Source organism: Takifugu flavidus, chromosome 22 (genome assembly GCF_003711565.1).
Source record: "Takifugu flavidus isolate HTHZ2018 chromosome 22, ASM371156v2, whole genome shotgun sequence".
Taxonomy (NCBI): Eukaryota; Metazoa; Chordata; class Actinopteri; order Tetraodontiformes; family Tetraodontidae; genus Takifugu; species Takifugu flavidus.
The window spans coordinates 9,576,571-9,589,860 of record NC_079541.1 but is presented as its reverse complement, the minus strand read 5'-3'; the positions used below and the strand labels follow the sequence as shown (position 1 = coordinate 9,589,860).

Below are 13,290 nucleotides of genomic sequence, written 5' to 3'. Positions count from 1 at the left end.
AGTTGCCTGGCTGTTTCAGACAGTTGGCAGGCTGTTTCAGACAGTCGGCAGGCTGTCCCCTCCTCACATTTTCCATCTTCCTTTTTCCCTTCAGTGGTTCTGCAGCAATGAAAGAGAGCAACAGTCGTTTAAGTGAGCGTCTGACTGTCCCCCCCCCCACCCCCCCCCCCTCTCTCTCCTTGCTGTGTGGCAGACCAGCACCCAAGGCCTCTTCTGAGCAAGGCAGCAACACTGATAAGAAGGAACGTCCCACAAGCACCATGAGTGAGGCATCAAACTACACCGGTGGCTCCGACTACAGCAACTTCCCCGGCAGCCCCAACACTGCCGTCGCCACCACCACGACCACCACGACCACAACGTCCACGCGGGTCAGTGTGCAGCCTGCAGGTCTGCAGCCCCCAGATCAGCCTATAGCAGCTCTCGTGATCTTCTCGTCCTCCAGAACGTGTAGATAATCTCCAGAAGCAGCTCCTTATATTCGTGTTGATTTTTGGGGCTGTTTACTGTCACCGTCCATCAGCTCCGCTCAGTTTCCTCCTACAGATGCAAATCTAGTATGGAGAAACTTCTCTGAGGTGGTCTTTGGATCCTGGGTGGCTCCGGTTGGTCCAGTGACCCCTGAGGAATTAGTGATGGGCTTTTGTGTGTTGGTTAACGTTCTCTTTGGTCCCTTTTCTTCTTTACAGCTTCATTTAAAAGTTGGTGGATATTAAAGTGGATGTGAGTGACCGCCACCTCCATCCACAAAGGCCATCCTGAGGTCACTGCACTTAGCGATGGCTACAGTTAGCAGTTAGCTTTGGTAGAAACACTTTGCTACCCTTAAGCCGTGCTAACAGAAGCAAGTCTGTGATGTGTAGCAGGTCACATGTGCAATGCTGACGAGGGTGTTAAACACATGAGTGCACACACACACACCTGAATTAGTGATCATTTGGTGCTGAGGGGGCCTAAAGAGGCCGTAAGCCCCCAAACTCCTGGACGACCTCAGTTTCAGCTGCTCGTCTGTACTCTGAAATATTAGAGCTGTGTTCTTCCTGTGTCCGTGTGGGTGTTTTGGTTTCCTCCCACAGTCCAGGACCATTATCCTGGCTGTGTGAGTGGGTGAGTGAAGAGCCTGACGGACCGGCAGTCAGCAGGTGTTCAGGTCTTGTTTCCTGCATCTGGGCTGACTAATGCTGGGGTACCTGAGGAATATACACAGTTTATTTATGGAGGATGTGGAATTTTCATTCTTCAGCTATCTGCCTCCATCAGCCTCTGCTGAGGCTTTTTTAGCTCCTGGGAGGACTGGCTGTGCTGGGAGGCTTTTATACATTATAAATAATGAAACTGGGAGAAAACCCACAAATGATGTTCTAATGAAAGCTTCATGTGCTCTCTGGACTACTGATCACTATGTTCCATCTTAACAGCCATCCAGATCTTCCAAGAAAGTTCACAACTTTGGCAAGAGGTCAAACTCCATCAAGAGGAACCTGAATGCTCCGGTGGTGAAGAGCAGTTGGCTTTACAAACAGGTACCCAAGTCCATGTTCTGGCTCGTGTGTGTGGAGACAATAGAGCATATGTGATACACTCTGACTACCCCCATCACAAGCACACCTACAGAACGTAGCAAAAAGAAGCCCCAGCGGGCCTGAACCAGTCCAGCTACACTGTTCACTACCATGTTATGGCTCGTGTGTCTTGTTCTCTGAAACCGTCTAAATTTGATTGTCACCTTTGACCTCTGACAGGACAGTGCTGGCATGAAGCTGTGGAAGAAGAGATGGTTTGTCTTGTCTGACCTGTGCCTCTTCTACTACCGTGGTGAGAACACACACACACAAACACACACACCCTTCTGTAGAATCTGTAGCATTACAAAGCTAAAGCTAGTTTTGCTCACTGGCAGTTCTGGTGGGAGCTTTAACCCTTACTAGGGGGCTGGAGGAGCTGCTGTAGAGGGCTGGAGGAGCAGCTGTAGGGCGGGAGGATCTCCTTTAGAGGGCTGGAGGAGCAGCTGTAGGGCGGGAGGATCTCCTTTAGAGGGATGGAGGAGCTGTTGTAGAGATTAAATATTGTCACAGCTGGACTGACTGTGTTCTCTGGCTGAAAACTGGGAATGTCCCACTGGGAAGGGTCCCACCAATAAAGCCTCCCTGAGCTTGTGTAACCAGAATGTTCTCTCTGTGGTGCAGATGAGAAAGAGGACAACATCTTGGGAAGTATTCTACTGCCCAGTTTCCACATCTCCATGTTGTCTGTGGACGACCACATCAGCAAGAAATACGCTTTCAAGGTAAACCTGCCTCAACTCCTTGCAGGAAAGGTCGGCTGGTCCAGACGGGTGGTCAAACACACACACACACACACACACACACACACACCACACACACACACACACACACACACACACACACACACACACACACACACACACACACACAGATGATCAGTTTTCTGCTCCCTCAGGTTTATCTTTCAGTGCTGTTTTGTCACTACAGTTTTATCTGCTTTTCTTTTCCTCTCTTCATCTCCTTCTCCTCTCCACCTCCTCTTCATCTCCTCCACCTCTTCATCTCCTCCACCTCCTCTCCACCTCTCCCTCCCATCTCCATGTCTTCTCTCACTGTGGACCCCCCCCCCCACCCCCCCCCCCCCACAGGCGACTCACCCCAACATGAGGACCTATTACTTCTGCGCTGACACGGCCAAAGAGATGGAGGCGTGGATGAAGGTCATGACGGATGCTGCTCTTGTCCACACTGAACCAGCGAAAAGGTCACTTTGATTCAGCCATTCGGTGTTCTAGACCATTTTAGGGAATCAAACATTTGTAAACGGTAGCGGACATAATACCTTCAAGACCAGTTTATGTCATGTCATTTAAGCAAAACTGTGTTAGCAGAGCTAGCTCTCTGGCCTTTGACCTTGTTTAGGAGAGGGATGAAGGACGAAACTCATCTGGCTTTTGTCCTTCTTTTGCTGCAGACTGGACAAGTTCAAGGTGGACCAACGAAGGTCTCACGAGCTGAACAACCTGATCAACCACAGAGTCTTGACACAGCCTGAGATTCAGAACAACGAGCGCAACCGCGAGCCTTTGCGTCAACACTCCTTATCTCGAGTAGACGACAGAAGGCAGAAGGACTCGGAGAAGCACAACGGCCAGAGAGAGCGCGAGTACTACACCCTCCAGCGGGACGGAGAGAGGTTCTCCCTGAAGAAAGATGGCATCAGCTACACCGTTCAGAGGGACGGCCAAAGGTATCTCCTCCACAAAGATGGAGAGAAGTACCTGATGAGGAAAGATGGTGAAAAGCTCGTGGAGAAACCCTTGGTTCAGAAAGAAGAGGACAAACTGCTGGTGACACCAACAGAGGACAAATATGCTCCTTGTAAAGATGCAGACAAGTACCTGCTGACAAAAGATGGTGAAAAATACGCACTGCAGCGAGTGGGCGAGCGGCACACGCTCCTGAAAGAAGGGCAGAGGTATGTTCCTCAAAAGGAGGTGAAGAGACAGCTGTCACTGCGGGAGACCTACAACAACGTCCAGGTGGTGGACCGATACGGCACTGTGAAGGAGGTGAAGAAGTACAGCACCCTGAGAGAAGGCGAGAGGTATGCCTGTCTCCGCGATGTCGAGAAGTATGCCACGGTGCGGGGGGGCTTCCAGAGGGAGTCTGACAGGACCAAAATCAGCGGCATCAAGCTGCAGCCGGCACAAGCTGCCGCCATCGCCGCCGCTGTGTCTGCGGCTCACCAGGGCCACGCCAGCCTCAAGGCCACGCAGGTGAACTGCTTGGGGTCAGTGCCAGGGGAGCAGGCCAACGACTACAGCATGGTGGAGGTGGACACCGGTAGTCCGGGAAAGTCCCCCAATCCAGTCCAGGAGCCCGAGAGGGGTCTTACCAGGACCAGCTCCATGCAGCAGCTGGAGAACTGGGTTCGAACACACAGGAAAGGAGTGGACGAAGACACCAAGAGGTGAGGAGGTGACGCAGGTGTGGTCCTTACAGGGTTTGTTGGGACCGTCTGGGTTTTAGTGTCTGATCTGAGCTCTAGACCAGCAGCCCCTACATGGCGGCGATGATAAGACTTAAACAGTCCTCCAATATTGCTAAAACAAGATTGAGCGGAGGTCTCTTAATCAAGCGTCTGGAGCGCCATCAGGACTGTTTGGTAGCAGGAGGAGGGGTTTGAGGCAGCGAGTCAAGTTCAGCATTCAACATTACTCATTTGTGTCATCAACGTGTGGTAATTTGGCTCAAAGTCCGATCCGAAGAGCAGGCGAGCTGCTGGGAGAGCCTTTTCATCCTCCTGGTGGCATCAGAGTGGTGTTATTAAAATGTGGTGCTTGGCTCAGAAATGGTTTTCCTCTGGTGTCTCTGCTTTCCCCAGCAGCATCGCATCGTACCAGACTCTTCCTCGGCAGATGCCCAGCCATCATGCCCCGATCGTGCCTCGCTACCCCGATGGGTATCGCACGTTGCCGCGCAACAGCCTGATGAGGCCGGAGAGCATCTGCAGCGTGTCGGGCTCCGTGTATGACCGGGTTCTTCGGCCCTCCTCCACCAGCAACTCCACCGCGGCAGAGAAGAGGAGGTCCCTGAGGGATGACACCATGTGGCAGCTGTATGAGTGGCAGCAGCGGCAGGCCTTCTCCAGGCACAGCCTCGCTCCGCCCGCAGGTCTTCTCCCCCCCGCTCCCTGTTCAGCTTTCAGGCTCCCTCATGATTCTCTACGGCACTCGTGGGTTTGACTGTCTTTCCGTCCACAGGTGGGGGTCATTATGGCACACTGCCCAGCACCAAGACCATGGGCAACATCTCGGAGGTCGCGATGGCTCACTCCATCCCCACGTCCCCGTCTCACGGCGCTCTGGCTCTCTACAGCACCTTCTCCCCACCTCGGCAGCAGGCGACTCTCAACCCCAACAGCCCCCACTCTGAGGTGTCATCACCTGTCTTCAGAGCCGACGTGACGTTGGACCATCTGCAGAAGGTCCAGTTTGCATTTGACAGACATTTGACCAAAAAAATGATGGGTTTTATATCCGTGGGATCAAACGATGGTGGATCGAATTAATGAATCATTAATGATCATAACAGATAATGATTTATATTAAATGTACAATATGTGGTTACTGAGCCTGAATGGAGCAGGACAATTACTGGTGGGTGGGTGGGGTAGACTAGGGTGAGTAACTACTGAATCCAGGCTGAAAACAGTAACTGAAGTAGGTCAGGTCCAAAAGCCTCCACACTGAACTGGCTGTCCTCTCCCCAGCAGTATGGATGCCCCCCTGAGCGGAGACCCGCATCGTCCAGCGTCCCCCCTCAAACCATCACCCCACAGTCCCTGCAAGGCAAGACGGTGGGTGTGAACTCCCACACGAACACACTCCTGCACAGCCTCAGCAGCAGAACCTTCACCGGGTTTCTGCCTCAACGCACGTCTCCAGTCTCTTCTGGGGCCTCTGAAATGTTGTGGCATCCAAACGTCTTCAGCTGCCTTTTCATCATAACCCTTGTTACGACTTGTTACGGCTGACCTTTGACCTTATTTCCAGTGTAGCAGCTCACGTCACTGACGTTTCCCCAGCCTAAAGCAGCAGCAGCTGAGGGTCTCTGGTTTAGAGGTCTGATGGCAGTCAGCAGTCAGTCCACAGCTAGGACTCAATTTTTTTCTGCTACCAAAGTTCACCAGAGTCAGAGTTTCAGAGTTACAGGTCCCCAGTTTAAGGGGCCAGAGCTTTGTACCTCCAGGGACCCCACGTGGCTCCTGTGTGCTGCTAAAGTGACTGCGTCATCATAAGACGGCAACCCCTGGATCTTGTTAGCTCTGTGGAGGCCCGTTGAGGGTAAATCTGTAGCTGTGTTGACTCCTGACCCTGCGCTGCTCTTCTGTCCTGTGTGTGTGTGTGTGTGTGTGTGTTGCTGTGTGCAGCCTGAAGAGCTGACGCTGATGCTGATCAAGCTCCGCCGACAGCAGGCAGAGCTCAACAGTCTGCGGGAACACACAGTAGCTCAGCTCATGGCCCTCAGTTTGGAGGGGCCCAACGCTAAGGTCAGCACTCTGCAGGTGTGGGGATGTGCATGCATGTATAGGGGTACACGTTGGCTCCAAATGACCGTGTCTGTGTCTAATAAGTCGATTCCTCCAGGAGCCCTCAGCTCTTATGCTATCAAAGGTCTTGACATCTTTGGATGCATACAAACAGAAACATCCAGAGATGAGCAGCTTCAGTGGGGACCTCACCTCTGGACTGTAGAAAGGTGTCCCTCTGAGGACACCCACCTTCAGTCTGGCTCTGTTTGGGTCTTACTGTAACCCCGAGCGGCTCCATCTGGGGGAGGGGAACACTTGTGTGTCTGTGCTCCTGCAGAGGTGACACAACCTCTGCAGCTACGAGCACGTCTGTTTAAATGCACCCTGCCTAGCACATCTGGAGTCATTCCCCATGTGGATCACCTGTATCTTTCACAGCACATCTGTGCAGAATAACTCCTGATGGTTCTCCACCTGTATCACATCCAAGCACCCAGATCTTCTAACACTTTCCTATGGAAGTGACTGACTCTCTGACTCTTTCTCCTCCTCCTTTTCCTCCTCTTTTTCTGCACCTCCTGCAGACTGACGTTCTATCCCATCATCTCCAGAGGAACCTGGTTTACCTTGACAACCAGGTGAGAACTGGTCCATTTCCTGTCTCAGCCAGTTTCTTTACCTCCTGTCTCTGTTACTGTTGACTGACAATACTGACCTTTGTTCAACTAATCACTAATGTGGAATTCTGGGTGTTTGTAGGGAAACGTAGGGGAGCATTTAGTGAGTGTCAGGTTAGCTTCCAACACTCTGGTCCCCTAGTTTCTCTCAATTTGTAACTTCAGTGACCAGTGATCAGGATTTCCTGCTGAACTTTGACAGCCTGAACTTTAACTTTACCATTTTTCTTTAGAGAGGTAGAAATGTTGGCCCAAAGGTTCCTGGGCCACGTGTCTCTGCCGCTTAGTTTACCTTTTTATGCACGTGTCTCACCGTCTGTGAGGGCAGCAGGTACCTGGGGAGCCTGAAGCTGTCATTGATGGTTCTGGAACCTAAAGTTCCTGACATGGTGCAGTTGTAACTGTGTCACCTTCTGTGACTGTAGATAAAGTTGTCCTGGTCCAGGGTTAGTCTCGTCCATGTTAGCTGTGGTCTCAGTATCCTCATGTGTTATTACACCACTCTTTCCTGTGTCTCCTTGGTGCTCTGCTAGAGGAAAGAGAACGAACCTCTAATCTTCATGATTCACACTTTGATCGAGAACTCCGCCCCGAGGCCACAACTCTACCAGCAAGTAAGGACGTGGGCAGGTCCTGGCTTAAGTCAGTGTCCAGACAGTTGGCGTGCCCTTGGACTTTAAAATGTCCTTTTTGACTCCAGACCTTTTGTTAGCCACCCTATTAAGTTCTGATTAATAATCATGTAAAAGAGCTTTGAGACCTTTAAACACATCTGGAGATTCTGAAGGAACTCTAATCTGAGCATGACAGAAGTAGACCAGACTAAAGCCAGGCCTCTGCCCTGGGCCCTGGGTCCTGTGGCCCTGTGTCCTGTGGTCCTGTGGCCCTGTGGCCCTCGGTCCTGTCTCCACGTCCCCGCTCCTCATCCAGCCTTGTGCTTTTCTAGTCTATTCATTTCCCATGTGATAACCCTCCACGCTGTCCCATAGTCCCATTATTCCCAGTCCCAGTGTTCCCAGTCCCAGTGTTTGACGCATCCACAACATTTCTTTATTCTTATTCTTATTTGAAGACTCATCTCATCTCATTTACCTCCTGGACGTGTCTGGGAGCAAACATGGATGCTGGTGGAACTCTACAGTAGCCATGGTTTCTCCTCCCATCGTGTGTCGGTGCATCTGCTGGCAGTGAACATGAGTATGCCGCCTCATGTGGCCCGCTGGAATACCTGAACGTGTTTAGTGGTCACCACACAGTGGCTGAGCCAGCCAGCCAGCCAGCCAGCCAGTCAGTCAGTTAGTCAGTCAGCCAGTCCTGGTGGTCTCGGCAGCAGCAGCAACATCAGCAGGTGTTTATCTTCGGTTCTCTCCCACCATTATTTGAAGAGAACAATTAGATGTTCCCCTCAGATAGTTCCTACAGTTCACAATAACGACTATAACAACAACAATAACAACTATAATGATTATAATCACATGGGCTCTCTAACCTTCATCCTCCAACCATCTGCTGTACTCAGACCTCTTCTCCCCATCAGTAAATGGTAGCTCTCCTCCTCCTCATCACTGAACTGCTGTCACACCTTCAGAGAGGATCTAAAGTAGCCCTCAGGACGTGTGTCCTGTTATTATAACAGTCCAACCTTATCAGTTATGGAGGAAAAGCTGCTTTACTCCACCAGCAGGTGCAGGATGAAACCACCTGTAGGGTTCAGGTTCAGGTTATTCTGTCACCATCATGGGTGGACACGTGTCTCCATCCCTCCCGGCTGATAATGACGTCTCCTTTCAGACCGGCACGGAGGACTACAAAGACGCACAGAGTCCTTTCGATCAGCGCGTAGAGGACGTGGACATCGACGTGAGTCAGGAGGACTTCCACGAGCTGTGGTGTTGCCACGCGTTAATGGTTGTGTGTTGGTCCATTTCAGACCAAACTCGGCCGCCTGTGTGAGCAGGACAAAGCTGTGAGGATGCAGGAGGACAAGCTGCAGCAGCTGCACAGAGAGAAGGTGAGAGAGGGCAGAGCTTGGACCGCACTCAAGGGTTGAACCTCTGGATTAGCCGCCAACAGGTGCGCTGTGTTGCAGCACACGCTGGAGACGGCGCTGCTGTCAGCCAGTCAGGAGCTGAGCGAGCAGGACGGCTCCAGCGCTACCGCCATGCAGAGCCTGATCCAGCAGAGGGACGTCCTGCAGAACGGCCTGCTGAGCACCCGCAGGGAGCTGTCCAGAGTCAGCACAGTGAGTCCCCCCTCAGAGCCGCTCGCCCCTGTTGACTCATCAAAAACAGGGAGGCCAGCTTCTGTCATGTAGAGTCCACCAACACCCATCCGAAGGGTGTGTAGGTGTTAGCGGGGGGGTGTAGCCACAGAGCCTCTGCTCAGCAGGGGTGTCCCACTCAGTCATGCAGATCTGTTTTATGGGATGTGCTAAATGCTGATGCCATTAATTAACAATGAAGTACCGTCACTGGAAAACATGGGCATTCACAGTTCCCTGAGCTTGTTGCTTCTCATTCCAGGAGTTGGACCGCTCGTGGAGGGAATATGACAGGTTGGGGGCAGAGGTCACACTGGCCAAGTCTAACCTGCTGGAGCAGCTGGAGGCTTTGGGAAGCCCACAGGTGATGAAGGCCACCTGATGCCTGAAATCACTGATCATGTGACCGCACGCCGAACATGTTTAGGTCGTCCGTGTTGTTGTTGGACCCAGGAAGGGAGACATACAAGTGTCCTGCTCAGTGTTGTCCTCACTGTAGTCCTCACCATAGTTCCCAGTTCAGCACCTCTGCTGCTGGTGTCCTCCTGCTGGTTTTAGCCTTCAGCAGGGGGACAATAGTCCCTTTCCACATTAAAGCAGGTCTGAATCACAGAGCTGTGTTACCTTTGTTGCATTTGTGTTTCTCCGCCGTCTGAAAGTTGCCGTCCCATGATGCACCTTTGTTGATTTGTGGCATTGTGCGTCCTCAGACAGAACCTCCGAGCCAGCGGCACATCCAAATCCAGAAGGAGCTGTGGAGGATCCAGGACGTGATGGAGGCTCTGGCCAAAAACAAGCCCCAGCGGAGCAGCGACAGCAGTGAGAACCTCTGACCTCTGACCTGCTTTGATTAGGAACTATGTATCGGGTTGCATGCATCAAATGCGTGGTTTGATGTTGTTTACATGTTGTCATAGATACGCTGTTCACCTGTGACAGCAACCTATCTGTGGCATGTTGTCAGGCCTTTCATCTTGTGTCCAATGGTTCCTCAGGTGTTCCTGTGCCCAAACCTCTGTCCAGCCTACAGAAGAATGAGGTGAGCGGATCCCGCAGCACATATACGTTACATCCTATAGATCTCTGGCCAGCTCCTCCTTCTAACACCAGGCTCACAACTCACTGGTATTTGACAGTAGAAGCTTTAACCACAGATGTGCGCTCTCTTCTCTGGAAACATAAGAGGAACGCTGGTTGATCTGCAAAGAGCTGGAAGCTCCTGGACACGAATCAGCAGCAGATTTAACGTTTGTCTCCACTCTGTGGTTCTTCACGCTCGCCCGAGGAACTATCACAGAGTTTACACTTACAGCTGCTGTTCTCACGTCTCTCTAAAGCCGGTTCATGTGCGTTGCCATAGAAACACCAGGGTCTGCTCAAGGACGGTTGTTAGAGAGCAGAGTGATGCTCTGTGTTTAGAGAGGAGCTCAGAGTCTGTCTGTCCCATGACTTCCTGTCGCCTGTCAACAGCCAGTCACGCTGCTGCCCCTCAGTCCTGTTGGCGAGGGCAATGGCGTGCCCCCCCGCCCGCCCCTCCCACAGTACTATGACTCAGTAGAACGCCCCCCTCACCACCGAGTCGCCCCCCACCGGCCCGAGGATCGCAAGGCTGGCCCCAGGAACGGAGCTCATAGCGTAAGAGCCGCTGCAACCCTCCATTACCCCCCTCCCCGTGTGTTTGTGAAGATTCACTCTACTCTTCATCATTTCAAGCATCAGAGTCCTCCCTCAAGTCTCCACTTTGGTTTTATCACCTCCAGCCTTCATCACAGAACCTTCATGCTGATCATCAGAATCCGATTAAACCCCCGCTGACCCTCTCATTCATCCATTCAGTCGGTCATTCACTCCATCAGCTCTGCTATGAGCAGAAATGACTTAAAATCGACCTAAAAACTCTCTTATGTGCACAGCAAGCTCCAGATTACCGGCTGTACAAGAGCGAGCCTGAGCTGACCACCGTCAAGGAGGAAGTGGACGAGGCCAATAACGGCGAGGACAGAGAAAAGACGGAGACCTCTGCTGAGAGTAAAGAGGCTGTTGTCTCAAAAGGTTCTGTAGCAGCATCTTCTGAGTGGAGAAGACATTACAGCAGGAATAATCCCAGATTAACTATCAGAATATCAGTCTGCTTGTCCGACAGCAGTTGGTCTGAAAGGTGTCCATCTGTCTGTCCAACAGCGCCCCCCTACCCAGTGGGCATCGTTCCTCCCAGGACTAAATCTCCCATCGGCTCTCCTGAGTCTTGCACCATCGCCTCCTATGTCACCCTGAGGAAGACCAGGAGGTCTGAACCCAGATCAGTAGGTGTTGTCCTCCTTTATCAGAGTGGTGATGAAGTGAAGCCTCTGTTCTGGGGAAAGTCAGGTCAGGACAGACGACTCCCGGCTCCAGGACTCATTCTTACATCACAAGTCTCCATGTGACGACCAGACTCCAGCGTCTCTCTTTCTGCCCAAAACTCTGGTTTTGTTTTAAGTTTTGCGGTGTTCCCTTTGCCCCACTGGCGTGATCTCAAGGTTGGGTTCCAACAGGATCTCACGGTCGGGTTCTGTCAGGACCTCATGATTGGGTCCCGACCGAATCTCACGTTTGAGTTCCGACAGGATCTCACGGTTGGATTCAGGATTTCGCGGTCGGGTTCCGACAGGATCTCACGGTCGGATGCCGACTGAATCTCACGGTCGGGTTCAGTCAGGATCTCACGGTTGGATTCATTCAGGATCTCATGGTCGGATTTATTCAGGATCTCACGGTCGGGTCCCGATTGAATCTCACGGTCGGGTTCATTCAGGATCTCACGGTTGGATTCAGGATTTCGCGGTCGGGTTCCGACAGGATCTCACGGTCGGGTTCAGTCAGGATCTCACGGTTGGATTCATTCAGGATCTCATGGTCAGATTTATTCAGGATCTCACGGTCAGGTCCCAATTGAATCTCACGGTCGGGTTCATTCAAGATCTCACGGTTGGGTTCAGTCAGGATCTCACAGTTGGGTTCATTCAGGATCCCACGGTGGGTTCATTCAGGATCCCACGGTTGGGTTCATTCAGGATCCCACGGTTGGGTTCAGTCAGGATCCCACGGTTGGGTTCATTCAGGATCCCACGGTTGGGTTCAGTCAGGATCCCACGGTTGGGTTCATTCAGGATCCCACGGTTGGGTTCATTCAGGATCTCATCCCAGGACTACACAGACTTTTCCATTGTTGCACTCTTTAAATGTGTCACACTAATGGGATTCCTGCATGTGAAGCACTTGTGTAGAGGTCAAATGTTTGTGGGAGGAAAATCTGAAACAGAGGTCAGAGTGACTGATGACCTGATACCTGTGTGCAGGATCGGCCCAGGAGTGCGCTGGATCAGGTGGGGTTTGGAGAGCGAGAGGTGGGCAGGACAAGGATGAGTGTTGAGGAGCAGCTCGAGAGGATGAGGAGAAACCAGGAGGCTTCATCTCTCCGAGAGAAGAAGAGAGAGCCGCCGTCCCGCTCGGCCTCCTTTAATAAAGACAATCCCTTCATCCTGCAGGTGATCACAGGAACACCTGATGCAGTTCCATCAGTTGGAGGGTGTCATTAATATTCAAATCTTTTACTTCTGCTGTACTGACAATTAGAAGATCTAAAGCTGCTTTCTGTACACCTGCAGACTCGACTGCCGGCAGATGGAGGCTCTGGTGCGGATCCTCTGGAGCTTGAGGCCGCTCTGCAGCAACTACAGGTGACTCACACAGAACCAACTTCCCAAAGGTTCCACAGCCCACCTGGGTCTTTTACATTTGGTTCTCAGATGGTTGGATCCAGTATGTGGGTCATATTTATGGGTGACACTTTTGAGAGGAGATCAACTTCTTACATGATCTGTTTAGCTGCAGGAAGAGAAACAACCAGGAGGAGTTAAAGCTGAGGATGAGAAGGTGCAGCAGGACGGCGTGAAGGAGCCTGGTGGCCTTCAGAAGCAGGTAGGTTTGAGGAAGACCATTAAAAACCTCTCCAGAACTCCTTCCTGTGTGTGTAGTTATTAAGGCATGCCCATCGACATGTCTGTGGTCTCCTTTGAGTTCAGGAACCTGCAGCTCCTGTCAGATGTCACTTCTCTCCCTTTCAAATCAGCATGTTGTGATGTCATATCCTGTGTACTGAGCCATGTGATCGTCCCATGTGACCAACTCATGCGACCATCTTATATAACGACCCATGTGATCAACTCATGTTACTGACCCATGTGGCCAACTCGTGTTACTAACCCCTGTGACCGGCCCATGTGACCAACTCATGTTACTGGCCCTTATGACCAGCAAATGTTACCGACC

The 13,290-nt window shown here is 51.8% G+C and overlaps 1 protein-coding gene across 21 annotated transcripts in view; it reads left to right on the top strand.

Annotated features, from left to right (window-relative positions):
- The window catches only part of plekha5 (pleckstrin homology domain containing, family A member 5), a 43,571-nt gene that overhangs the window by 26,440 nt on the left and 3,841 nt on the right, over window positions 1-13,290 (top strand). For 7 of the 21 annotated variants that reach the window (XM_057022747.1, XM_057022765.1, XM_057022763.1 and 4 more), the window contains 23 exons: window positions 194-371; window positions 1,419-1,523; window positions 1,743-1,815; window positions 2,187-2,287; window positions 2,654-2,769; window positions 2,980-3,978; window positions 4,393-4,682; window positions 4,772-4,995; window positions 5,281-5,367; window positions 5,941-6,060; window positions 6,627-6,680; window positions 7,253-7,333; window positions 8,511-8,579; window positions 8,650-8,730; window positions 8,809-8,961; window positions 9,242-9,343; window positions 9,690-9,798; window positions 9,975-10,018; window positions 10,450-10,614; window positions 10,893-11,282; window positions 12,318-12,506; window positions 12,627-12,698; window positions 12,847-12,939. In XM_057022747.1, coding sequence (XP_056878727.1) covers window positions 194-371; window positions 1,419-1,523; window positions 1,743-1,815; window positions 2,187-2,287; window positions 2,654-2,769; window positions 2,980-3,978; window positions 4,393-4,682; window positions 4,772-4,995; window positions 5,281-5,367; window positions 5,941-6,060; window positions 6,627-6,680; window positions 7,253-7,333; window positions 8,511-8,579; window positions 8,650-8,730; window positions 8,809-8,961; window positions 9,242-9,343; window positions 9,690-9,798; window positions 9,975-10,018; window positions 10,450-10,614; window positions 10,893-11,282; window positions 12,318-12,506; window positions 12,627-12,698; window positions 12,847-12,939 — 3,895 coding nt within the window. The remainder of the gene's footprint in view (window positions 1-193; window positions 372-1,418; window positions 1,524-1,742; window positions 1,816-2,186; window positions 2,288-2,653; window positions 2,770-2,979; window positions 3,979-4,392; window positions 4,683-4,771; window positions 4,996-5,280; window positions 5,368-5,940; window positions 6,061-6,626; window positions 6,681-7,252; window positions 7,334-8,510; window positions 8,580-8,649; window positions 8,731-8,808; window positions 8,962-9,241; window positions 9,344-9,689; window positions 9,799-9,974; window positions 10,019-10,449; window positions 10,615-10,892; window positions 11,283-12,317; window positions 12,507-12,626; window positions 12,699-12,846; window positions 12,940-13,290) is intronic. The other 14 variants (XM_057022755.1, XM_057022754.1, XM_057022751.1 and 11 more) reach the window with 14 other exon arrangements.